General features: G+C 34.1%; 2 protein-coding genes across 5 annotated transcripts; one reads left to right on the top strand and one right to left on the bottom strand.

Moving 5' to 3' along the window:
- Positions 1 to 568: 568 nt before the first annotated feature.
- Positions 569 to 1322, top strand: LOC111892096 (oleosin L). The gene has a single exon (XM_023888159.2). The coding sequence runs from the start codon at positions 664 to 666 to the stop codon at positions 1132 to 1134; it is 471 nt and encodes a 156-aa protein (XP_023743927.1). The 5' UTR covers positions 569 to 663; the 3' UTR covers positions 1135 to 1322.
- Positions 1323 to 9201: 7879 nt separating this feature from the next.
- Positions 9202 to 14355, bottom strand: LOC111892107 (polycomb group protein EMBRYONIC FLOWER 2). 4 transcript variants are annotated; one of them, XM_023888179.1, is made up of 21 exons: positions 14196 to 14355; positions 13463 to 13588; positions 13117 to 13264; positions 12937 to 12992; positions 12553 to 12667; positions 12279 to 12444; positions 11993 to 12192; positions 11827 to 11889; positions 11608 to 11717; positions 11449 to 11513; positions 11235 to 11287; positions 11105 to 11158; positions 10941 to 11000; positions 10773 to 10819; positions 10593 to 10702; positions 10298 to 10490; positions 10167 to 10215; positions 10006 to 10089; positions 9730 to 9809; positions 9553 to 9642; positions 9202 to 9459 (listed from the first exon to the last, which is right to left on the bottom strand). In XM_023888179.1, the coding sequence occupies exons 2-21, from the start codon at positions 13495 to 13497 to the stop codon at positions 9318 to 9320; spliced, it is 1920 nt and encodes a 639-aa protein (XP_023743947.1). In that variant the 5' UTR covers positions 13498 to 13588; positions 14196 to 14355; the 3' UTR covers positions 9202 to 9317. The 4 variants fall into 4 exon arrangements, with proteins under 4 accessions (XP_023743947.1, XP_023743945.1, XP_023743944.1 ...); XM_023888177.1 differs by having other exon boundaries at positions 11608 to 11729; positions 13463 to 13573; XM_023888176.3 differs by having other exon boundaries at positions 11608 to 11729; positions 14196 to 14354.
- Positions 14356 to 27575: the final 13220 nt, after the last annotated feature.

Here is a 27575-nt window from a genome sequence, read left to right as displayed (position 1 = left end):
GAGGTTTTCCGCACAAAATTATCCTAAATGATTTTTAAAAAGACTATTTCAAACTACACATATGCAATAGACAAATAACGAGTTAACGAAGTCTTGCAATTTTTGCTTTTGTTATTTATAAATCTATAAAACTACATATGAAATTCTATTTTTTCGAACCGGTTTTTTCCAATCCGGTTTGAATCCCATATGTAACAGTTTCATAGGTTTGGAACTTTGGATAATTGTCTTATAACCTGATTGAAAGCAAACTTATGTGTGTAGATCAAAGCCCAACCAATGTTGATTTTTTATTTAAAAAGGCCCAAATAAGCTGTTGATCATTTATCCTTTTATAAGGCCATGGCCCAAAATTTTTGGTGATCCATTTGGTTTGTAAACCAAGGCCCAAATACAAATACGAAGAACCGATAAGCGAAATCTTAATCGTGCAAAAAACACGTGTCTCCATTTAAAAGCATGCAACCGTAAAATGACAATCAGTTCTCGCATACGTGACACCATGCTTCCAACACGTGCCACACCACCACCACCTCTTCCTCTCTTTATAAGTTATAATAACTCTCCACCTCCTCCTACTCATCTCAAAAAAGACAATCGCAATCGGCTACTAGTTCCCTCTGATACATACACTATCATTTAGTTTATCTCCACCACCGCAAAATGGCAGATACTTATCACCGTGAAGGCCGTGGGAGTGGGATGATGCAGCATTACCGGCAGCAGCAGCAGTCCGATTCCCCGTGGGCGAACCAGGCGGTGAAAGCGGTCACTGCAGCAACCGCCGGCGGCTCACTCCTCGTTCTCGCAGGTCTGACGCTTGCTGGGACGGTAATTGCACTTACAGTGGCTACTCCACTACTGGTGATATTTAGTCCGGTACTGGTGCCGGCGATGATTACCGTGTTTCTGTTGGCTACCGGGTTTTTGACGTCCGGAGGATTTGGTATTGCGGCTGCGACTGTGTTGTCGTGGATGTACAAGTATGTGACCGGTGAACATCCGACGGGGGCGGATTCATTGGATCAGGCCGCGCACAAGTTGGGTTCTAAGGGTCGAGAGATCAGAGACAGGGTGGAGCATGCCGCCGGAGGTGGTGGTCATGCCACTGGAGGAGGTCATTACACGAGTTAATTGATGATGGGTGAGGTTGAGATCCTGAAGTCTGAAAGTAGCTGGTTTTTTGGTTTTAATTTTAAAAATAAGGAGTGTTTTATATAATACATATGTTATGTTATGTGTTGATGTAATAATCAATGGGAATAAAACTCCCTTGTAATAATTTTCATGCTAAGAACAGAAATCGAATATCTTGTTTTGTACGAGTGTGTTTAATTTACATGGTGAGGACATTTGGGTGGTAAAAATTATCATTTGCAAATATGGGTTACTTTCTGTCAGCGGCGTAGTTAAGATTTTATTTTAAAGTTTGCCAAATAATTTACAAAATATTTACGATATATAGAATTTAGAATTTAATTTATAAAATATTAGAATTTAGAATTTAATTTATAAAATATTTACGATATACAGAATTTAGAATTTAGAATTTATCTAGAATTTAGAATGGGATAAGTCAAAACACAACTTTAGTTCATATATATATATATATTGATTTCGGTTTTCAAAAATGGTTCCGAATAGTCCAAGCTAAATTCAAATCCGATCCGATCCAATTACAATTCGGTTGGATCGGTTTTTATAATTTGGTTTTCAAAAAACCGAAACATTTTTAAACGGCATATAATTATAATATTACCCAATTTTACACAAGAAGCGAAAAAAATTATTTAGTTGTGATTTGAAATTTATAAACAACTACTAAGCAGATATATTATAGTTAAATATTTTATAGATAGAAAACTTTTGAGAGATAATACATATTGATGTTTTTTTACCGGGTGAAATGTTTTGAACCTATTTGAAAAAATAAATTACAAAATTAATAGATACCTGTAGATATATATTATAAATAAATAAATAATAAATGTTTATTCGGTTTTTTTGGACTATTCGGTTCTTATTTTATAAACCAAAACCAATCCGAAATCAAAAATAATAATTCGGTTTTGTTGAAAACCAATCCAAAAATCCGAATATCCGAACCAAATAGTCCAATCCAAATTGTCCAATTGGACAATTCAGTTTTATCCAAATAGTGAACAACCCTATATATATATATATATATATATATATATATATATATATATATATATATATATATATATATATATATATATATTGACCTTTAAAGTTTGTTTTTTATGATACATTTTACTCGCATATATCAGTTTTTAATTTTTTTTTTATATATTAATCAGATTTAATATATAATTAGGAAAATGCCCGTGCTTTGCACGGGTCATTTTTTTTTTGAAAAAATGAAAGGTAGAAAGCAAAGCATGGGTCATTCTTTTTAGAAAAAAATAAAAAAATGAAAGGTTTTTAGAAAAAAATGAAAGGTAGAAAGCACGGGTCATTGAAAAAAATGAAAGATAGAAGAATATGTTTGACGGAAATTTCAAAGAATAAAAAAAAAATAAAGGATAGAAGAATACGGGGTCATTCTTTTTCGAAAAAAATAAAAAATTGAAAGGTTTTTAGAAAAAATGAAAGGTAGAAAGCACGGGTCATTGAAAAAAATGAAAGGTAGAAGAATATGTTTGACGGAAATTCCAAAAAATATAAAAGTTAAAGGATAGAAGAATACAGTAGACGAAATGATAAAGAATAAAGAAAAATGGTTGTAAAGAAGTAAAAGTGAAACTTTAGTGGCAAAAATATTAATAAGTAAAAAATAAAGTGGCAAAATTATAAAAATGAAAAGTTTGTTGAAACTTTAATGGCATTATAAAGATGTAAAATAAAGTGGTCAAATTATGAAGATAAAAAGTTTTAATACTAAAAGGTAGAAAAGATGTGGCGAAATAGAAAAGAATATTGTTCTTTTTTGTTGAAGATGAGAAGTTTCAACACTAAAATATAGAAAAGATGTGGCAAAAGTCCTAGAAAAGATGTGGTAAAAGTCAGAAATAAAAAAAAAAAATACTATTCTTTTTGTGGCAAAATTATAAATAAATAAAATAAAATGGTCAAATTATGAAGATGAGAAGTTTCAACACTAAAATATAAAGATTTTGCAAAAGTCCTAAAATGGAGAAAAGACGTGGCAAAGGTCAGAAATAGAAAAGAATATTATTCTTGTCCAAGCGCTTTAATATATATATATATAACCTAAAAAAATAGGGTATTTTCTATGAAAAACTTTTTATTTTGACATTCCTGCTGTTTAGACGGTGACGGGTGACAAGTGACGTAGCGGGAAGACTAAATGACAAGAGGCTGTGGGCTGTGGCAAATTACTTGAGGGTATTTTCATCAAAAAGTTCTTATTGTACTTTGTTCTGATCAACCTTTTGGGAACCTTTTGTGCGAGACTAAATTTTGTACTTGTTGCTTTACACGTTATCACATCTTGTTTATATTCTAGTCACTCCTTTCTTCTTTCCCTTTTTTTAATTTAGTTTTTATTGAATATATAAAATATAATTTTATAAATCTGTAAAGTTAATAAAGCACAACTGTATCATTAACAGTGGACATATAACAAAATCTTAAAGGTTAAACACATGATTTACATTATCGTCATAAAAACTCCAAAAAAATTTACGTTGTGCTTAAAAAAATTTGAGGGTTGCACCGGCCGCTCCCAAAACCCCTAAATCTACTTTTGGTAATTTAAAAAATACATAAATTAAAACAAAAACAATAACCGAAAAAATACGTAACGGAATTAGAAATAAAAATTCAAATTCATTGAAAGTAAAGCATATTAAAATAATACGTCACACTCGTCGTTCATATGTTGTCTAAATCCTCTCCCAAAACATGTATGAAATACTCATCTCTTTCATCGAACCAAATGTTATAACAATTGTCGTATCGTTCATATGTTGTCTAAATCCTCTCCCAAAACATGTCTGAAATACTCATATGTTTCATCGAACCAAATGTTATAACAATTGTCGTAGATGTGATTTAGATGAGCATCAACATTAATAATTCACACCTTGTCGTTCTTATGTTGTCTAAATCTTGTCGTTCATATGTTGTCTAAATCCTTTCCCAAAACATGTCTTCAATACTCATCCGTTTCATCGAACCAAATGTTATAACAATTGTCGTAGATGTGATTTAGATGAGCATCAACATTAATAGATGTACAGCACACGATCAAATGTTTCTCCTATGTTCGTCATGTATTCTTGTGTACCAATACATATTCCTTTTAATATTGGTAAATTTTTATTTTCACTAAAATGACAAATTGATGTTCATTCATCTTTTCTATGATCATATCATGTAGTACGATGAATATATACATCAGGCTATGTAATCTTGTACGCTCGAGTGATCATGTTGGGACTTTGAGTATCTATCAACATCACGTTAGAGCACCAAAGGCTCGTTCAACATCCCTTTTAGACTTTTAGTCGATTCTTGGGCCGTCTTAAGTTTTTATCGTTTTTCGTCTTTTGGACATGAGAACAATTTCACAAATGTAACTAACTCGCGATATATCTCTATCAATATGGTAATACCCATGTTTGTATGATATTTGATTCACTTTTAACAGCACATCATTTGCTTTTCCAAGGAATATGTCGTTGGCACCCGATGGTCTAAAACATTATTGTTTTAGTTGGCACCTGATTCACCAAAAACGACATTATATCCAAAGATCATATGGCGCCGCTACCTCTAAAATTATCGTCGGTTGTTTCTAATCACCTCGCATGAATTGACAACGACATGAATTAGGCACATTGAGCATATGTTATGCATACAGTCAGCACTACCAAGCATTACATGGAACTCGTGTTTGTTTTCATGTGTGGTATACAATTGATGGACATCATTAACTGTAGGTTTGCACAAATATTGGTTGAGAATAATTACAGCTTTAGCAAACTTGTACATACATAATAATCCCATGAGTATGCTTCATGTCAACATGCTAGTTGATGCATTGGAGTTGTACATTTTTGAGTTTAAGAGAAACATTGTTTGCTTCTCAAATCCCATTTCAGTTGAAAATATGAAAATAGATTCTTCACGTCATCAACAATGCGTAAAAATAATTTTTTAATTTTTTCCATATCCAGAATCCACGTCTAAATTTTTAAACGAAGACAACATCATAAGCAAAATAGTCTTTTACAAGATGGTTGTGTTCAGCCACACGATTTCTCTGTAATTGACCTTTTCTAGTTTTTTTTAACAAGAACTTTCGACTTCATTTCTTATAGATAAGTCAGTGTTGTTTGCATAACTTCTCTTATAAATTTTGATTCTTGCAAAGCCAACTATCCGACGAAGTGGAAGATGATAAGTAAATTTTGAATTTGATATATAAAGAATATAGAGGTTCTGGGTGTTTGTATTGTGGTATAAGATGGAAGGTATGTTGTTTATTTATTGTGAAAAAAACAAATTTAATTACTCTCCACCGATGTGTGTGGTGTTCATCGCACACAAGTGTCCACCTAAGCCCACAATAGTATGTGGTAGTAGTACACTACTAAATCTAATAGTTAATAACTTGATTTCTTAGTTTCTGGTAATTCTTCAATTTATTATGTGGAAAATAGGTGATCATTTTATTAAGAAAAACAATTTTGCTATGAAAATCGGGACTTTACAAAACACACACGAGAATGAGGAAAAAATAAATGACCGCAAAAGAATTCTTCAAAACCGAAATACTAATTCCAAAAAAGAATCAAGAAAATACAAAAAACCTTAATCACGAAGCCAATCGATGCAGTTAAAGATGAAACAGATGCAAGCAAACCAACGACCGTAAAATAAGAGATAACACTCATTTATTCTTTCCAATCGATAATCAAAACCCTAGAATAATACAGTTGATCACTAACAGGGGAAAATCGAAATAGAACTCAATGAAAAACATACATGTATGGAATTGTTCAGTGGCACAAGAAGGTGGAAAACGAAAGGGTTGTCCTATCGCTGAAAGGAGGCCGGATCTCAGGCGAGGTGGCGCCGGACGAAGGTGACCGAAGGCGTATGTTGGAGGTGGGAGATGCCGGAGCACAAGTCGTTGGTGGGTCAATAGAGAAGAAGTATTATTGGAGGTGTGATGATTGATGGAGAAGAGAAGCGTCCGTGTAAACCAAGGGCAATCAAAGAAAATGACTTGGTCATCTAATTTTTTTTCGGTACTCGGTATAAGTGAAGGTAAGAGATCGGCTGACCGAGTAAGTGACCTTTTGTGGTTATCAAACGCACTTACCGGACTGGGTCAGTAGTAAATCAAACAACCCCTAAGGGTATTTAGTATCATCGCTAAAGGCAAAATTCTTTCCAAACCTTAGAATACCAATGAAACGTATTATGAGCAAAACATCATTGTTGTAATCATATTGTATGTTTTTTTTGTCCTAATCCAAATAAGTTAAATTGGACACATTATTATTTAATTGTAATATTACTATGATCTTATTGTATTTTTATGTTTTATCAAGATAATCCAAAGAAATTATGAATTATAGTATGTTATCTTGTTTTATTCTTTTTTGTTTTAAGCAAAACCCAATTTTTTTTAATTGAAAACTCAGTGAGAACCAGATAAATATACCGGTAAAATTCTCAAATGTGAAAATAGTATCAGATTTTTTAGCCAAGTTTTGCTTAGAAAATATGATAAACTTTATCAAAATTGAAATCAGAGTTTGACGATTTTTCTAAAAATAACCCTTATATTATATCATTTATTTAACAGATCTTTTATTTATAATCATTAAAATGATTAAAATCAATATTCTATTTCGTTTTTATAAACTAACATTTCGTTTACTCGTGATAAATACCAATGTTTACATTCAGAAGTCATTTATCCTAAGTTAGAGTTTATATGGAACCAATGTTTTCCTCAACTTCTGCATTTTTTCAATTATTGTTGTTGTTGGTAATTTTAGTGTCACCATATCATTTTGGAACTAACATGTGAGGTAAGGGGCTTCATAATTTGTACTATAATATATGTACGAGGTTTGTGCAGAATGCACGCATGTATAAGATCAAATTAAAAGTCGGTTCGACGACAAGTCGGGGGTCCGAGGGCAACGCCCCTTTGGCGGGGTCTATGGACAACGCCCCAAAAACTCTCCGATTTTACATATGGGAACATAGTGGGAAAATCGAATTCTTGAGGGTGATATGGTAAAACTAACGAAATTCGTTAGTTTTGGAAACCATAAATCCTCATTAAAATCCGGATTTCCCTGACTTGCTTCCAAAGCAACCCATGACGGCCAACCCTAAGAGGTAAACCATAATCTCGTTTATTATAAATAAACGACTCTTCTCTTTGAGAAGAGACACACGAAATATCATTAGCTTTCTTTTCTTCAAAAGAACATAGAATCCTTCTAGCAATTTGGCTTACGATTTCTATGTCTAGATTCGTAAGTGTCCTCTTGGATTATCCAAGGCATAATTTCTTGCAACCTAGACATAGGATAGAAATATCAGTTCGTAAAATGTTCACACGATCCAAGGGGTATCCAGATCTCCAACATAAACCCTAATTCCTCCAACAATTTTTGCTTCTATTGTCTGCATTTGTTGATGTTGCTCCTATTGTATTTTAATTTACATTTATCCCCATTAGTGATTTAATTTACATTTGATTTTTGTAACAAGATTTGAATTGTTGTTAATGGTGTAGACTCGAATAGCTATTAAATTACATAAAAACTTTTGTTGTTATTCTGTTTTGTTGTTGTTAAATGGTTAAGTTATAGATGCCTTGTTATGTGTATGTATGTGTATTTGTGTATATGTGTATATATTTGTGTATATGTATGAGTATTTGTGTACATGTTTGTATATTCATTCAACAACTTTTTCAGTGTATTCCGATACATAATTGGAGTTAAATAGATGATATTTTTGTTGATTTTGCAGCATGCTGCCGGAGGGATACTTGGATTGGTGGTGGGTGCTTGTAAAAACAGTTCTTTTATGATAATAACTACCATCCAAGATCGTAAGAAGACCACTTTAACAACTTACTAATCTAACAGAAGAATTAGTAGATTTTTGTGTGTAAATCTTTATAAATTCTTGTAACTTCGCAACTTTTTGGTGGAAAAAAAATTTGTTGTTTATATGAGTGTCTATTTATCTGATTTAGGCTGTTGGAATCTACATGGTTTTGTATTAGGAATGTAAATGGATATTGGAATAATCACATTTATTTTTGAAAAAATAAATATTTATCTTTTTAGTTGTGTTATCTAATATTGTCATTGTATATATCTTTTAAATTTGTGTATTTATGCATATTTGTTTCTATGTGTGTATATGGATTTATTTGTGGTCATTTTTCATCATAAGAGTATTATAGTCATTTTTCATCATTTATCACAATCATTTATCACAATCAGTCTCAAAAGTAATCAAACATTAACTCAATCAGTATAGACTCAATCAGAAATTCTAACCCAGTCAACTATCTAACAACCCCTCATATATATATATATATATATATATATATATATATATATATATATATATATATATATATATATATATATATATATATATATATATATATATATATATATATATATATATAATGTTAGTAAGAAAAAAAATCTTACCCTACTTTAAGTTAACTTTTCTTTTGTTTTTCAAACCTCCCTGTATATATATATATATATATATATATATATATATATATATATATATATATATATATATATATATATATATATATATATATATATATATATATATAATGTTAGTAAGAAAAAAAATCTTACCCTACTTTAAGTTAACTTTTCTTTTGTTTTTCAAACCTCCCTGTATATATATATATATATATATATATATATATATATATATATATATATATATATATATATATAATGTTAGTAAGAAAAAAAATCTTACCCTACTTAAGTTAACTTTTCTTTTGTTTTTCAAACCTCCCTGTTTCTCTTGAGTAGGTTTTTGAGAGCACAAAATGATATTGCCAGTTATTAAGGCAGCTCAGTCAATGTGTAATAGCAGCCATCATCATAAAAAGATGCAACATTAAAGTAGTTGCAAATTTCTACAGCAACTTTAGATTATAAATTCAAACATCTTTTTATAAATTTTGTTGACAGATTTAATAAATGTAAAATTTCATTTGGCCCATTGAAATTTAACTTTAACAAGATTTAATTGGTTACATCAAAATGGTACTCTAAATTACAACATATTGGCTCTACTTTTTGTAAGAATCATTTTTTAGTTTTAGTTGTGGTAGTAGTAGGATCGATCTGTTGGTTTTGGTGTTGGTCTAGTATGAGGTTACAAACGTTGATGGTCTTGGGATCCACAAGTCCATGATTCCATAGCTTTATCATGAATAATCTCCAACACCTGTCATCATTTCAAAATTTTATCAAATATTTATTTATTTTTATTATTATCAATCGTAATATATATATTATAATAATATCAATATGTATATACCAGCACAATTGTGGGGTCTCGAGAAGGTCTTTTATATGCAAGTTTGTAAATGCCTCACAGGCCCATGGAATATGTGCATCTGCCAATACCCTGCCATATAAATAAACAATTTTTAATCACAAGTGAATAATATTATTACTGTAAATAATAGTCATAAATTATGATTGATTGAAGCACCTTTGCTTTCTGACAAACGAGTTCCATAGATGCATCATTCGCTTCTCATCTTGGGCAACATCCACAAAGTCATCAAGCATCTGAACAAGAAAAAGAAATAGCAACATACTTTCAGACATTTTCATTTCTTCCTATTACAGGATTCTGCTTTGAAAAAAGTAGCCAATAAAATACTCGACTAGACTTTTGAAAGTACAATGTTCTATTTTTTTTTAAAAAAAAAAGAGAGCTAGAATGGTATAATGAGAATGAAAAATTGAAGGCAGAGCAATGTACCCTTCGGTCTTCAAGATCAGCAACATCATCGTCCACTTCATCTTCACTGTCTTGCTCTGCAAACACTTGCTCCAAAGCCATTGGCTAAAACAAATATTCAGATATTGGATACTTGTTTTTTGTTTGTATTAAAAAAAAATTGTTGTATGGGTAACCTTTACCTGGGCTCTATGAGAGTGAAAGAATTTCCGTTTCTGCAACAGAGCTTGGCTGAAAAAAGAAAAAAAGTGGGTTAAAATTTAAATATAAGAGTAGATAAATATTTAAAAGAAAAAAATAATAATAATAATACTTTCTAGGATTGGATCGTTCAACTGATAACTTTCTTGTTTTTGCAAATTGTAGCAATGCAGGAGGTGCAATATTGGTTCCAGGCACTGCTGCTGTTTGGGTTTGGGAAGATTCTGTTGGTCCAGTCAAATCAGTTGTTGGATTATTAGGACTATTAGAAATATCAACTTCCATGGCCTCAGAATCACCTGAAGCTGAAATTAACAAAAACATCAATTATCAATTATCAATTATCAAATAGAGAAATAACAGTTGTGATAAAAAAAAAAAAAAAAAGATTGATATTCATATCTTGCCTTTGAGGTGGTTACTAAGAGTTGCAGGCATAGCTTCAGATGGATGCACATGCATGTCGTTTGCTTTTTCAGTTGCCTTCTCTCCTCTATTGTGTCTCGTTCGCTTATGGCTGTCCCACAATCAAAATCAGTTAAATCAATAAATCTTAAAAAAAAAAAAACAACATGTATTGGACTTACCGATAGTAAAGTGACTGTTGTCTAGGATCAATAATGCTGCCAAAAATCTGAAAAAATAGTGTTTGTTATAAAAAAAAAATCCATAACTCGTACGTAGATAAGGCATGAGCTGCTAACTAGTTTTACTTTAGAGTGTAAAGTAAACAAACAGTATTCTTTCTTTCTAACCTCAGAACTGCAGGTATCGGACTTCACGGATACAATCACTACCTGATAATCTTCATTTACCTGTGCAAGTGCAACAAACAATAATAACAACATATTGTAAGACTAAATAATATACTAAACCTCAAAAATAAACAAACGGTGGAAGATTCATGAAATTTACCAACCCAGAACTCAAAGCGAAACAGATCATGTGATGACACCAAGTGAAGTCTCAGACCCTGATAAAACAAACATCAACATCATCATCATCATATCCTTATCCTACACCACAAATTAAACTGTATATATATCTACCTTATAACTTGCACATTTCACCAAGCAGAATGGGCATGCATAATCTTCTGTAACTGCACACATGTTAATATTCCAACAGTGAGTCGAGTTAAGGGTAAAGAGTTTGGCATCATTTGAAAAAAAAAAAAAATATATATATATATATATATATAATAATAATAATAATTAGCCAGTGAAGTCCATTTAAACAGAAAAATATAATATTATGCATTACCTTCACTCCTCTGCAGCAAATTGTTGTAGTATTTGTAGTTAAAAATCACATTTCCAGTTCTCAGCCTAACAACAAAAGCATGCCAAATTGTCATTTCAAGGAACAAGAAAATATACATGAGGAAGATAAGAAAGGAGAAAAGAAAATGCAATTGGCTACCTTATAACATGAGGCATTGAATTGGTAGGAACATTGTTGTATGAATACAAGTCATAAGGCGATATGTCTTTTGCCCCAAGCTCTTCTGCAGAAATCATCACTGGTACTTGCTGCAATATACTCTTTGGTAACCATAAAATGACATCATATCCAATAGGAACTCAAATTATTAAATAAAATAAAACTGAAAAAGAATAAATTCAGGAACTCGATACATACCACAGCTTCAGCATTATATGGAAACTGAAAAGATAAACATTTCTCCTCATCTGAAGAACTCAACTGCATAACAGATCAGATTCAGTAAAAGCATGCATACTAGTATTTCATTTTCATTTTTCAATGTAACTACTCTTTTTTTATCAAATATACTCAAAAAGGTTACCTTCATAAAACAGGATTGCATGCTAACAGTTTTAACCAACTCAACTCTCTCTCCTAAACTTAAGTTTGGAGATTTCTCCCATGACAGATGAAGAAAATTAAGTGGAATCTTCCCCATTAAGCAATAACCCCCAATGTTACATGAAGGAGAAAATATATGATCCTTGGTTAGATCAATCTCTTTAGGATTTGTAATATCAGCTGCAAAAGGTTTATAGATGTTAACAACTGAAATAAAAAGACCCCAAATAATATAAAGTATAATCAAAGTAGCAAACATGGCATACCACAGCTCACCAACAACATTGCTAGAGAGCCAGATTTGACCTCTGTTGATAATTTATTGATCTCAGGCAGAATAAATTTAGCTTGGGATTTACTCTTTGTTGGGGCTCCATGAAATGCAGTTAACTTGAAGGCCCTTTTAAAGTGATAAACACTAGAACGCTGTGTCTGAAAATCAGACATCAGAAAAAGCAGTAGAACATTAACATTTTTATATATAAAAAAAGAAAAAGAAAAAGAAAAAAAAAAGAGTAAAAGAAGATTTATAGAACTTACTACCTCCCCATTTGGAGCAGAAAAGGGTCTAGCCAATAATATGTACAAAGGGAAAAGGTTTTGAGTTTGCAGTCCATCACCAAGAGCTCCACTAATGGATATTGATACTTGTACCCTGAAATCAAAATAATGCTTTGAACTGGACATATAGCCATGATAGATTCACAAACAAGAACAGATAAACAAAGTTTCACTGAATTGATTGATAATACTGAAGATACTAAATGAACACATGAAAACCCTAATGATTTTGCTATAGATTTGAGAGCCTAGCAATGCCAAAAACTTTATGGAAAGAAGCAAGATAATGTACAAACATAATGAAAGTAAAAGTCAGTTTTATGAGTACAAAAATCCATGAGCTTATGATGTAGTATCTCTCACCTTCTTTTGTGCTTTTCTTGTACTTTGTAGTGCAAACATCTTTGAAGAAATGATGGCTGCATGTAAAACACACCATTACTTAGGTAACGAGTATACAGCAATAATGTACATCATTTAACTGTACCCTAAAAGCTCAAAAAACAACAAAAACAGAGAAACTTGGAAAAACAAGTAAGTTACATTTTTAATAGCCCGGCGTTGAAGAATGTTGTATAGTTCTACAGGCTTGCAGTAAACTGAAAGGCTTTCTTCAGCTGCAGTTTGCTCTTCTTGAGACAAAAGAACACGAGGTTCTTGGCGACACATCTGATCTGAGTCTCTGGAGTAACTGAAAATGCAAGCAGAATTTTTGTTTTATGAGTCCATCGATGACCCAATCAATAGTTTAGAGAAGAAAATAATGAAGAACATAAACAATAATGCCAAGAACACAAGCTAGCAATGATATTCATGCATTGGAGACCATAAACTGTTTAAAGAATGCTTAATTGTCCAGATAGATAGCTTGAAATGAAAGATTACATACTTGACTTCACGAGAAACTAAAGGTATGCCAGGCATCCTTGTTAGACAATGCCAAATCGCAAACTCATAGCTATCTGCTCCTCTTCAGGGTCACCTTTTGGCCCCTGCAGACCTGCATTAAATCAACCTGAACAGATCCGTTATATTGATGTGGAAAAATGGTAAAGTTGGCATTAAACATCATTCAAAACAACTACCTATATATATAATGATAGACATGATATACAACCTCCTATGGTTAGCAACATAATCGACAAAATGAGCCCCCTCAAAGTTTATGGTAAAAACTTTTAATGAAAGCATGAATAGTGATTGTGTATTTGTATGAGCAGCATTATCTCTAAGCACCCAGCCTTTCTTATAATACCAGCGGTGAAGCAGATGACGATGTAACAGATTCAACAGAAATTGTTACAGAAATACATGGTCGATATCTAATTGAACTTAAGTGTTTGGCTGGAAGCCTAGAACCAACCAGTATCCGGCCCACCAAATACATTGGAGGTTTGAATACTTCCCCGTCGCAAAGTCAAAGAATACTAAACAGAACAATCATGAACACATTCTCAGAGATCTAAACGTAAAATTAAGAGAGGAAAATGGTTGATCAAGATGATAAGAACGTCGACAAATGATTTAAGCATGGAGTTAATCTATAAAACCAAAATCAAAATAAATATAGATGATCAAACTATAAACCCTAGTTTACGATTGAGAGCAAGAAAAATTACTACCTGATATGTTAAAAGCCCCGATACTGCTGTAGAGAGAGAAACGTAGAGAATGTGTCTCCCCCGCAGAGTTTGATGATCAGCTGATAAGTATTGAGACGGTGATTATGTCACCAACTCCGCATTTAGCATTCAACGTTGCAGCTCTACACAGAACGGAGCTGTTGAATGTTGATGTCATATAATTATCCGATATTCTGAAACTAGTTCGGGCTTATCTATTGGGCCTTTATTCAACCCAAACTCAAAATAAGTTTGAATCTAAAAAACAAAACTGGAAGCTACATAAAAAAATGAAAGGATTGGTTTCTAACTTTTGTATAAATATTTTCTAAGCTTTTAAAAGTATAAGATTAAATAAAATAAAATAAAAGTTCAAAGATTTCAAAAGCTTAAAGATTTTAATATATATATATATATATATATATATATATATATAATATTAAACATATTGCCTCTTTCTTGAAAATTAAGAGGTACAACATGTATTATATCAGTTACAATAATATTAAACATGTAACAACTCATATACGTATTACATCACATGGGATACGTATTACACTACACTAAACGCAGACCTTACCCCTAATCTCCTAAACACAGCCGCCATCTTATCGTCTCCACCAAAGATGTAGAGATCTCCACCAACGTCTCCCACCGAAGACCGAAGGTCCACGGCTGCCGATCTCCCCTACCAAAGACGTCCCTCTCTCTCTCTCGCCTCTCTTTCTCTCTCTCTCGATCGCCATAATAATGAAATAATTTCAAATTATCGATGACCTTGGACTCTCCAGCGAGGTATCCAGCGTCGGTGTCTCCGCCCTTGTCCAACACCTTTATCACTTCGAAATCACTTCCCAGGTACTTACTACCTTCACTCTCACACCAACTTCCACTTTTCCGATCATAATTCACTACCGATTGTTTCTGAAAAAATCTCGAACAAAATCGATTTACATAGCCTTTGTTTCTCCAGAGAGTCGCTGACAACGAACGTTCGCAGGTTGGCGTTCGCAATACACCAATTTTGACTTTTTTTTGGTTGACTCGTAGGAACACCAACTCAAATCATCTCGATTTCATTCTTTCCCAAGTAAGGTCTTTCACAGTATTTCAATTTTGACCTTTTGCTTGACTGGCAATCGCAAACATATGTTCATAATACTCCGATTAACCTCAATCGTTCCAAACACAGGCTTGAATCCGATTGCAAAAATATGTTACGATTCCAATTAGGGTTTGAGACCTATTTAAACACCTTAATTCCCAGGTGTTGGCCTCGTTTCCAGTCTCTATAACCCCCAAACCCTAACCTCGAAACCCTAGAGCCTCTTTGAGTGTTGTGAGCTCATTGTGTGTGTGTTTTAGTGTGTGTTTGAAGCTCATTCAACGTATAAGTTAAAGAGTTGAGATTCGGAGTCGATCCTCGTCAGCTATGGATCAGATCGAGATGTGAGTTTTCCTCACTATACTTGCGGGTCGAAGGCACCAATATCGGCCTAGTGGATTGATATTCTGTTATGTATGCTTTTGTGTTGTTGTGATCTATTAGATAGGTATCCTGGTAGATAGGATGTTGTTATGTTGTAGTGATTTGTTATATCGGTATCCTAGTAGATAGGATCTTGCTATGTTTAGTTATATGTAGATCTATTTGATTGGATGTAGACTGATATATGGTTATCTGTTATATGTGTACATGTTTGGTCGGTGGTTGAGGCTTCATTGCCTTGTACGTAAGCTAACAAGTTGGGGTATTCCAACCTGATGGTTGATTGGACCCATAATATGTTGGTATTCCAACCTGATGGTTAAGGGGTGTGGGGTATTCCAACCCGATGGTTGATTGGACTCATAGTATGTTGGTATTCCAACCCGATGATTGAGTGGACCTATAGTATGTTGGCATTCCAACCCGGTGGTTGAGGGGACTAGGGTATTCTTGTTGGATTAGATGTCTAAGCATATAACTATTTTTGGTATGTACTTGATTTGATTATGAGCATGGTCCTTTTGGGTTGCCTTTACTCATGCAACTTGATAGGATGACAAATGGAGAGAGAATAGGATCTATTATATGAATAATAAATTGGTACTCGGAATGATTTTATTAATATATATTATATGATTAATATATTATTTGGAAATCATATTATTAAATAGTAATTAATCTAGTATTAATTTAGGGATTAAAGGAACTAATTAATAATAAAGGGACTAGTTTTGCAAATCATTGATAGTTGCAAAATTGGGCTAATGGGCTTTGTAAGGAGGAATGGAGGAAATCTATAGGAAGCCCTATAGAATCTGTGACATCCCCATTTTCACGGCCAGAAAAGACCGATTTTGTTTATGCTTTATAAAAATCAGAGTACCTCTTTTAATAAAAATGTTGCGGAATTTGTTCCCAGTAAAACATGATAAATACGTTATCAAAGCATTTCCGAAGAAAAGTATTTTTAATTCGTTTTAAAACATTTGTGATGTCATCGTCAATACAGAAGCATAAGCATAAACAAAACTTACATTTATTTACACTAGTGATCTACATCTCTTTAATCTCTCAGTGTAATGTAACTTCATCTCAACACCTGTAATATAAACAAACTGAGTGGGTCAGGTTGGGAAACCTGGTGAGTACATAGGGTTTTCAACCCACAATAATATAATTATTATGTTTAAACAATCAAGCAATTAAACCCAATTACCCATCCCCATTATCTTCTTTATTCTTAAGGATCTACCCTAAGAATCAACCATTCCTTGTTCATACATTCTTAAGGATCATCCTAAGGAATCGGCACGATGTCCATCGTCACCGGGGTTTAGGCACTAAGTCTGTATAGTCGCCAGAATTTATACAATAGGCACTAAGTCTGCATAGTCGCCAGGGTTTTGGCACCAAATCTGCATGATCACCAGGGTCTAGGCATCAAGTATGCATGATCGCCAAGGTTTAGAGTACACCGAGTGAACACATCGTTCACAACACCTACAGGTTGCGAGCCGGCTAGTGTTCCACTGGACTATCTAGAATAGTCCGTGGTTGTCATCCATACTCTGCTGAATGACGGGGACATCATTTGGGAAAAAGGCTTCTCACATCGTACACCTCTCACCCATACCTCAAGGTCTATATAACCTCTCAACTCATCGTCCAACTCATATTTCATCTATTATATCTACCCATGTTTTACCCCAACATTTTCGTAGATATAAAATACATATATAGTTTAAATCATTTAAAAACATGTATAAAATCTTTCACCGAGCATAGACAGCAAGCAAACAGACAATATGCACACATAGCACGTAGTAAATACTTCACATCTATGTGTAAGTTGAATGGGACCATGCACTCACCTGAGTAGGTGGTGAATCAGCACTCGAACAACGCTTCGATACTCTCAAAACAATTTCCTTCGATAAAACCTAGTATCAATATCACTAGGGTTTAGTCTAACGATAACCGTGACAAACTAATAGTCTGACTATTATTATTATTATTATATAAGCGTTAAATAACACTCAATATAACTCATAATAATAGCCCAAATACTCATTATAAGTTCCTAATAATGTTACTATATTAAAACATAAGCTATACTAAAGATATGTTAGGCGTAGCTCACTTATAGCGGGTTTTCTCGAAAACCGGGCTTCGCTAGAGCAGCGTTCCCGAGCTGAAAGGCTCTTTTCTCGGGACTCTAGGAGCCTCGGGGCTTCCTTCGGGTGCTAGAGGGTTTACCTAGGTTTTAGGGGGCTTAAGGAGGCTTAGAGAGAGAGTGTAGAGAGAGAAAGAAGTCGGGAAAGGTGTGAGAAATGAGAGAACCCGACACTTCTATTTATAGGGTGAAATCCTGACGGACTCACCGAGTCGGTTTACTGACTCGCCGAGTCAGCACCACGTGTCATCACCTGATGGCTTTCCTTGGGGAGAAAGCCTTGGCCCATATTCAGCCACGTCACCCTTTTTGCAGCAGCACCCTGCTGACTTCTAAACCCCGTAACTTTCGCATACGAGCTCCGTTTTTGACGTTCTTTTTTTTCACGCGTAGGTGAAAACAAGATCTACAACTTTCATTTAGACCCCATCGGCTAATTCTCGACCGATCTCAAATTTAACAGTAGGAGGCGTTTAGACTGTTAAATGACCGCGAAGAATTCGTAACTCCTTCATACGGACTCCGTTTTCGTCTATCTTTTTACCGTTGAGTTCCTATTAATGAGATCTTCAACTCTCATTCAGGTCGCGTAAGCCAAAAACCGCTCTAACTAAAATTCGAGTTTCGGGCTATGCACTGCTAAGCCGAATGTTAGAAAAATCATAACTTCCTCATACGAAGTCAGATTTGGGCATTCTTTTTATGGATTTTCTCGGTTTAACATATTCTACGACTTTCGTTTAGATCACTAACGCTAAATCGCGCTCTATCGTAAATTCACTTTTTACGCTTCCCGGTGTCATGCCGGTTTTGCCGTAAAACTTCGACGGGCCATAACTTCTTCGTTATAACTCGGATTTCGACGTTCTTTATATGTACGGAAACCTTGAGACATATTATAAAACTTGGTTAAAATTATTTATTCTAAATAATCTTTTGTAGAAAAGTCGTTTTCAACCCTTATTGCCTCTAAATTGGCTAGCTCGGATCTGCGGGCGTTACAGAATCCGTCCAAGGCATCTTATGGAGGTCCATGGATTGCTTTGGGCTTAAGTTAGGAACTAGGGTTTCCTTATTCAAGTCCAGTTTGAAGGTTAAGCAACCTAGCCCTATATAAATCCCTATAACCCCAAGGATTTTCGGCCCTAAGCTTCTTTGAGATGCCCTAGTCGATTTTCCTTACCTCTCCAAGTCATCCTTTGCAAAGGTGTTTGTGACTCCATTAGAGGTGCAACAATTGGGGCACTAAGCTTTCAAATGTCAACGAGTTCTTGTTATTGCTACATAACAAGTAAGGTAAAGTTTCTAACCTTAGTTTATGTATGATTTTTGAAAATTGTATGCTAGTCATAGGGTTATTTCTTTGGAGTTTGTATTTGCATGTTCAATTGAGAAAAACTTAGATCCAAATCAATTAGGGTTGCATGTACATCATGGGAATGTTATTATGATCAAAACCCATCAGTGGTATCAAAGCCTAAGATCTTTTTCAATTGAATTGTTGCAAGAGTAGACTGCCAAAAGAACATGAAATCAAAAATCCTTGCTGTATGACACTAGAACTTGACGATTTCATGATGAACTCGACGAGTTGGGTGAACTCGACGAGTTGACTCGTCTGGTGCCGGGATTTTCAATTTTTTGATCAGATTTTGATTTGGATAATTATCATAACTCGTTTTTAATGCCTAAATATGGATAATATAAGATTATTTTGATTCAAATATTTAACCTAGTAGTTTTGAAAAAGTTTTAAATTACACCCTCTTAGTTTTGTAGTTTAAATTTGAAATTAAAAGTTTTGGTTTTTGAAAATTTAAATTGTTAAACCCAAGTATTTTGAAAAGTTTCAAAAGTGCACCTCATGGTTTATAATTTAAAATTTGATTAAGTAGTTTTAATTTTGAAATCTTAAATTTAGAACCTTGGTATTTTAAATAGTTTAATTTGCACCTTATATATTTTATTAAAATTAATTAAGTGTTAATTAAAAGAGATAATTAATAAACCCATAATAATATGATTTAAATGTAATAAAATTAAAAGTCTAATTCATTGAAAGATTAAACCACCTAGTATTTTAAAAGTCTAAAATACACCCTTATAATATATATAAAATTAAAAGTCTAATATATTATATATGTATAAGTAAAAGGTCGGTATTACCGTTAGTATGTCTCATTCATGAAGCTGGTTTATAAGGGGTGTTTAAGGAAGCGGTCTGTAAAATAACCATCATTTAGTATCCGCTCTTATCCACCGCACCCTTGACCAATGGAGGGTCGTTAGCCGAACGGGTAGGATAGGACACAAACTCTCATTAATAAGTATAATGAAATACAAAGTAACTAAATGTTTTATAAATTCTCAAATCTTAGTTACTTAGGAAAAATGTGAATTTGATGCTAATCCATGAAATTGCACATTGCACCTTATTTGTCATTAGTGGAGCGTGTGTGGTTAACCGACACACTAATTTGGGACCAATAAAGGATGATAATGGGTAGCTCGTAAAATTTTCATTGATCGATGGAGCGTGTGACGTCCCCATTTTCACGGCCAGAAAAGACCGATTTTGTTTATGCTTCGTTTAAAAATCAGAGTAATATTTTAAATAAAAGTGTTGGCGGAATTTGTCCCAAAACAAAATATGATAAAGATTTATCAAAAGCATTTCCATAGAAATGTATTTCGTTAAAAAGACTCGGGATGTCATGTTCGATACAGATCATAAGCATAAACAATACAACATAGGCCTTACTACATTATTCCGTATTTACAGGTCTAAAATTCATTAATCTCTCATCCCAAGACATCACATCTATGTTCATGCGCCACTACCTGTAATACAAGAAACTGAGTGGGTCAGGCTTGGGAGCCTGGTGAGCACATAGGGTTTTCAACCCACAATAAATAAGTTATTAGCTTTATCAAACCAAACAAACCCGGTTACCCGTTCCCGTTATCCTCACTTTACGTCCCTAAAACATCTAACACAAGGGACCTAGTCTAAGGACTATCATCGGGATGGACACTACTGCTAAGGGGATTCCTCAGCAATAAATGTCCTTAATGGAACCATGTGGGGGATGGAGTACACCTGGTGAGCACACAGTTCAAATAAACACATAGTTCAAATAAACACCTACAAGTTGCGAGCCTGCTAGTGTTCCACTGGACTGTCTAGCTAGAATAGTCCGTGGTCGTCATCTATACTCCGCTAGATGATTGGATCATCAATAACATCTATAACGAGGCCTCTCATTATTTCATTTTATCACACAACAACTATTACATCTACCCATGTTTTACCCCAACATTTTCGTAGATATAAAATACATATACAATTTAAATCATTGAAAACATGTATAAAAATGTTCATCCAGCATAGATAGCAAGTATTCAGATAATATGCACACATAGCACGTAATTTATATAAATTACTTCATATCTATGTGTAAGCTGAAAGTAACTATGCACTCACTTGAAAGGTGGTGACTCAGCACTCGGACAACGCTTCGATACTCTCAAAACAATTTTCCTTTGATAGAACCTAGTACCAATACCACTAGGGTTTAGTCTAACGATAACCGCGACTAATTAATAGTCTAGCTATTATTATTATTATTATATAAGCGTTAAATAACACTCAATATAACTCATAATAATAGCCCAAATAACTACTTTAAAGACCTAATAACTTTACTATAATTATTTGAAAGTTATATTAAAAGTTGCGTAAGCGTAGCTCACTTACAGCGGATTTTAAAGAAAACCGGGCTTTATTTGGAGCAGCGTTTCGAAACCGAAAGACACTTTATCTCGGGACTCTGGGAGCCTCGGGGCTTCCTTAGGGTGCTAGGGGGTTTACCTAGGGTTTTAGGGGGTTAGGGTAGGCTAGAGAGAGAAAGAAACTAGAGAGAGAATAATTTTTGGAGTGAAAAATGAAGCTGCCTCGACCCCCTTTTATAGCTTGCAAGGCCTCGGTACGCTGGGCGTAGGGGTGTAAACGAGCCGAGCCGAGCCCGAGCATGACCAAGATCGAGCTCGGCTCGTTTAATTTGAGGAAGCTCGAGCTCGATTCGAGCCTTAAAATGAAGCTCGAGCTCGGCTCATGAACAATTTAGTGGGCTCGCGAGCCTAATCGAGCCTAAACGAGCCTCTATATATATATATATATATATATATATATATATATATATATATATATATATATACACACACACACATATATATATATATATATATATATATATATATATATATATATATATATATATATATGTGTGTGTGTATGTATGTGTGTATATATATATATATATATATATATATATATATATATATATATATATATATATATAGGCTCGTTTAGGCTCGCGAGCCCCATTAATTGAAGCTCGACTCGAGCTCATTTAGTAAACGAGCCTCATATCTAGGCTCGAGCTCGGCTCGGGCTCGTTTAATTCGATCGCGAGTCGAGCTTTTAACGAGTCGATCCCGAGTAGCTCACGAGTAGCTCGGCTCACTTACACCCCTAGCTGGGCGTACCTCGGACCTACGCTGGGTGTACTCTCGCATCATACAACACGTGTTGCGGAAGGGCTGGGTCATCGTGGCGTAATGTAGACCGAGGGAGGAACAAGACCGTTGCGCGTTATGAGCCTCGTACGCGAGGCGTACTCGTACGCTGGGCGTCCGATGCCAATGTTGGGCATATGCGAGGACTACGTGTCAGCCATCCGAAGCGAGGCGTGATCAGCAAGCGACGGTCTAGATACTGCCACGTCATCAACTTCGCACCAGATTCGTGATTTTCTACTCCGACTTCTAAAAACCATAACTCTCGCATACGAGCTCCGTGTTTGACGTTCTTTATATCCACGCGAAGGTGGGAACGTACTATACAACTTTTGTTTAGGCTCTGTCGGCTAATTTTGGCTCTATTTTAAAATTTATATTATTAACAGGCCGGGACAGGATTGGTCCGTTAAATCCTCATAACTTCTTCATCCGACGTCCGTTTTCGCCCATCTTTTTCTCTAAGCTACTCTTAACGAGATCGTCGATTCTCGTTTAGGTCGTGTCGGCTAAAAACCGCTCGATCTAATATTCGAATTTTGGGTTGTACACTGCTAATCCGAAACTTCGAAAAATCATAACCTCTTCATACGAGGTCAAATTTGGGCGTTCTTTTTTATCGATGTTCTTAGTTTAACATATTCTACGAATTTCGTTTAGAGCGCTAAGGCTAAATCTCGCTCTATCGTAAATTCACTATTTAGGCTTCCCGATATCGTGTCGGTTCTGTCGTGAAACTTCGTCGGGTCATAACTTTTTCGTTATAACTCGGATTTCGGCGTTCTTTATATCCCCGAAATCCTTGTTTCGACCATTACAACTTTATGTAAAGATATCGGGCTTATTTCACACTTTAATTTTGACGCTTATTTTTATCTTTTATTTATTAAATATTTATAAATACATAATAAGCATAAAAATTCACATAATTCACATAATACTCGAATATTTCATCTTTATTATTTCAAAAAGAGTTACAATAGTTGACCTAGACTATTACATTGTCTAAAAATACTTAGTCTGGAAACCCGGGCGTTACAGAGCGTGTGTGGTTAACCAACACATTGATTAGGTGATAAATGGAGTACCACGCTAATCTGCATGGTTATTCACACCTTGTTTGTGATCCTCGGTATCCCAATCACAAATATGAAGGGCATAATCGAGATTAAACATGCCATTGAAAAGTTCAATTAATCTCAAAAGATCTAGGAATTTCATTTAAAACTTAATTCGTTTAAAATTTTATTTTCGCGGTGGGATTGATAAATCGTCATTTACCTACCGACAAATAATTTATAATTGGATTACGGCATCCCTCTTCCGAATTGTGAATTATTGTGTTGGGTCATAGTTTTAATATTTCATTTGGATGTCATATTAAGGATTAAATCAACTAACTTGAATTTCTCCCTTGTAGATTTCTAGTCCTGACAATTATGGTCTTCCCAGATCTTTTGGAAAAAGCTTTCCTCGTGAAGATGATGTTCCACGTTTCGATCGAGGAACTAGAAATCATATTTCACTTCCTCCACCTCCTCGTATAATTCTCCCTGATCCACGTGTTCGTCGACTTGAAAATTCAAGGTCACTCAAGCCCTATTGGCAAGAAAATACGAAGATGGAAAGTCTATATGCGCTCAAGTCTTGGAGATGAAGTGACACATCGATAGACTGGGAATGTTGGGTGTCGTGTTCCCAAGGAAGCTAGCTGTCGACATGGTTCTTCAGTCACTTACTGAGTCGTATAGTGAGTTCATTAAAGATTACTATATGACAGACCATGACGTAACCCTCATTGATCTGGCATATTTGCTAATTACTGCTGAATCAGAAATGATTTGGCACAATGGAAAAACAAAGTTGATTGGAAGATCTACCCTCCAGTTTTCTATGGACATAGGCAATGACAACGATAGTTCAGAAATGATTTCTTCTCTTAAGGGAGAGAAATTGGCCATGATCAAATGGTTTGACCATAAGAGAAAAGCCAGTTCTGAGATAGTTCCATGTGCGAATGCCAAAGAGTCCACTTGTTTCTACTGCCATTTGATTGGACATTGGAAGCGAAGCTGCCCTAACTACCTGAGAGATCTAAGAGATGGTAAAATCAAATTGTATGGTTCTACTTCAGGTAAGTTCACTATCTAACTCTATTAATTTCCTATTTGTAGATTCTTAATACATGATGTAATAAGATTGCATTTTGATGTTTTGTAGGATTGAAGAAAAGAGAGGAAGCTTAAAGGAAGAATAAGCTGAGTTTGATCGCGAAGAGATGGATTTCGATCACCTGGTTCGATGATCGGATTTTTGAGCTGCTACTTAGAGTTATGATAGATTGCTTAGGAATATTTAGGAACATGGTTTTCATATGTATTTGGATTGTAAGGACAAGTTTTTCCGCAATTTTATAAATAAAGAAAAATTTGATTTTATCTTATTTTATGTTTCCTTCCAATGACATTTGTGAAAATTGTTGTTCATATGTTTTTGTTAATAACAATGTTGTAAATGATTGATTCTTAGTTATATCAATTATGGTAGTGTCGTACTTTTCTAAGTAAGGAAAGATTCTCATCGCCTAAGTTTCAATTGGACAGAAACTTGGAATCATATGATTTGAATCATGTGATGTATGAAAATCTTGATACTTGGAAAATTAAGACTAATTCCTTGTATGTAAGTCAAGTGAAAGATGAAAGGATCTAGTACACATTGATTTGCAATGGTCATATCTACCACAAAGGACGATAAAGTATATTCGTCATGATTTACTGAAAGTTTAGTAAATATGGTTATGCTTACAAGATTAAGTGTAATTCTGAATCATTGGAAAGTTTCAACATATAGCAGAACGAATAAGAAGAATCAATTAGGCAGAAAGATAAAAGTTTCTCCAATCTGAAAGGAAAGGAGAGTACTTTAGTATCGTGTTTGATGATCATCTTAGTGATTATCAAACCATATCACAATTGATCCTCTAAGGACACCTTGGTGCATTTGTATGGCTAAGAAGAGGAATCAAGAATTGTTGAGATGGTTAAATCAAGAAGATGAGTCGTACTTCGTTCCAAAATTGAGTCTTAGAGTCATACTCCAAGATTGTGCCTTGAGTGAAATATCTTAAGAAGGTTTATGACACCTCATGAAATGTGGAGTAGGAAAGTTTCTTACTCATGCACATTTGAGATTGGTAGTTGTGATGTTTTGGATAAAACAAAGACCAACTAAGACCAATTGTATGAAGTGTTTTTCTTGATAAGAACCAACATTGATTCTTGAATATTTGTTTGTCAAGGAATGTTTCTTGAACAAAGAAACTTATATGTCAAGAATTCAGTGGGAGTCTTAAAGATCTTGAAAAGTTTTAACAACTAAGCAAGAATAAACCTATTGTTTATGACTAACAAATGACTTGTGGTTTATAACCTATCGTATTGACATATTCTTGTTTCTGTGCTAATCCCAGTTTAGTTTGACTATGCATGTGAGTTCTATGAGTTCTTATTTTTTTGCATAAGGCAAAGCACCTTGATTAGTGAAAGTTTATTGATCTGTATGGGTGAGCTGCTCAACAACCTGGAAGCAATGGTAGGACCATTGTGCTACGAGATGGCAAGAAATTAAGATTAAACATGTTCAGTCCATATGAGTTTGAATTTGTCATAAACCTTGTCTTATGATGGTGTTTGAAAATGACAAATTTATATGGATAGGAACACATACACCATAAAATCTAAGTGGCAAAAGGTCTCTCTCCACTTCATGAAAATGATTGTGAGGAAACACTTTCACTAAGTAGATTTTAAAGAATTAGCAGCTGTGATAATTGCGTTCACAAATTCGAGTATGATTACGTCATCCCTCTTCATATTTCGAATTGTGAGAAATGGCAAATATGTTTAAACATTTAGGACTTAGTGTTGTAAGTTCTGAAATAATTTAGACACACATATGAGCTTTTTAAATAAAAAGTGTATGAGATTAGATAAAGACTTATCGAAGCATCTCGTATTAGAAATCTGAACTTTAGAAAGTCAATAAGTATTGACTTCTAGAAGTCCATTTGATCTATGGGTACATGTCAAAGCTAGTGGGAGCATAAAAGTTATGCTAGTAAGAATGTAATTATTATGCTAGTGGGAGCACAATTATTACGTTAAGTGTTTTGAGTTAGCAATACTAATTATAGGAAACAAGGTTACAATTTTGCAAAGTTGCAGAGTTTGAAAAAGTTGTTTCGCTATAGAAAGTCTAAGGGAGAGGAACTCATACTTTATTTCGAATCTAGAAGTTTAGATTGAAGTATTAATCAAACTTAGTCATGAGCATATATGAATATGAGGTTGAAATGTTTCAACAAAGGTAATTCTATATATGGAAATATTGTAACGAGAGACTGATAAAGTATCATATCTTTATGTAAGACATTATGAATCGTGTCCCGTATGTTTCGGATATAGGATCGATTACATATGATATAATGTTAATTTGTTCTAATTTTCCAAATGCTTGGGGCATTAAGAGGGAAAAAGAACTAGAACAAGATATGACTAAAGTTGTTAAACAAATGTTAAGGACAATATAAGGTTCGCCAAAGATTGATTGCTTATGGACAATTAGAAGTATAGTAATGGATGGACCATATTGACATAATTATGAATGGATAGGATTCTATTAAGAATGAATTGTCATATGGAAAATATGGAAATGTTTCCATAATGGGAGTTGGATATTAAGAAACTATGTGTAGGTTAGAAACTTTTATGCAAAAAGGATGTTCAAAGGAACGTACTTTGGATTTGAGACTTTGCTTTCATGGAATTGTTTTGTTACCAATCTCTAGTGAAATGTTTTGTAATATCATTGGCAAAGTCTCTATGTGTAACACCCGTAGATCCGAGCTAGTCAATTTAGAGATAATAGGGGTCGAAAATGACTTTTCGACAAAGTTTATTTAGAATAAATAATCTTAACCAAGTTGTAGAATAGGTCACAAGATTTCTGTACATATAAAGAATGCCGAAATCCGAGTTATAACGAAGAAGTTATGACCCGTCGAAGTTTCGCGACGGAACCGGCATGACACCGGGAAGTGTAAATAGTGAATTTATGATGGAGCGATATTCAGCCTTAG

This window comes from Lactuca sativa, chromosome 2 (assembly GCF_002870075.4).
Source record: "Lactuca sativa cultivar Salinas chromosome 2, Lsat_Salinas_v11, whole genome shotgun sequence".
Taxonomy (NCBI): domain Eukaryota; kingdom Viridiplantae; phylum Streptophyta; class Magnoliopsida; order Asterales; family Asteraceae; genus Lactuca; species Lactuca sativa.
This window is presented reverse-complemented; position numbering and strand designations above follow the sequence as displayed.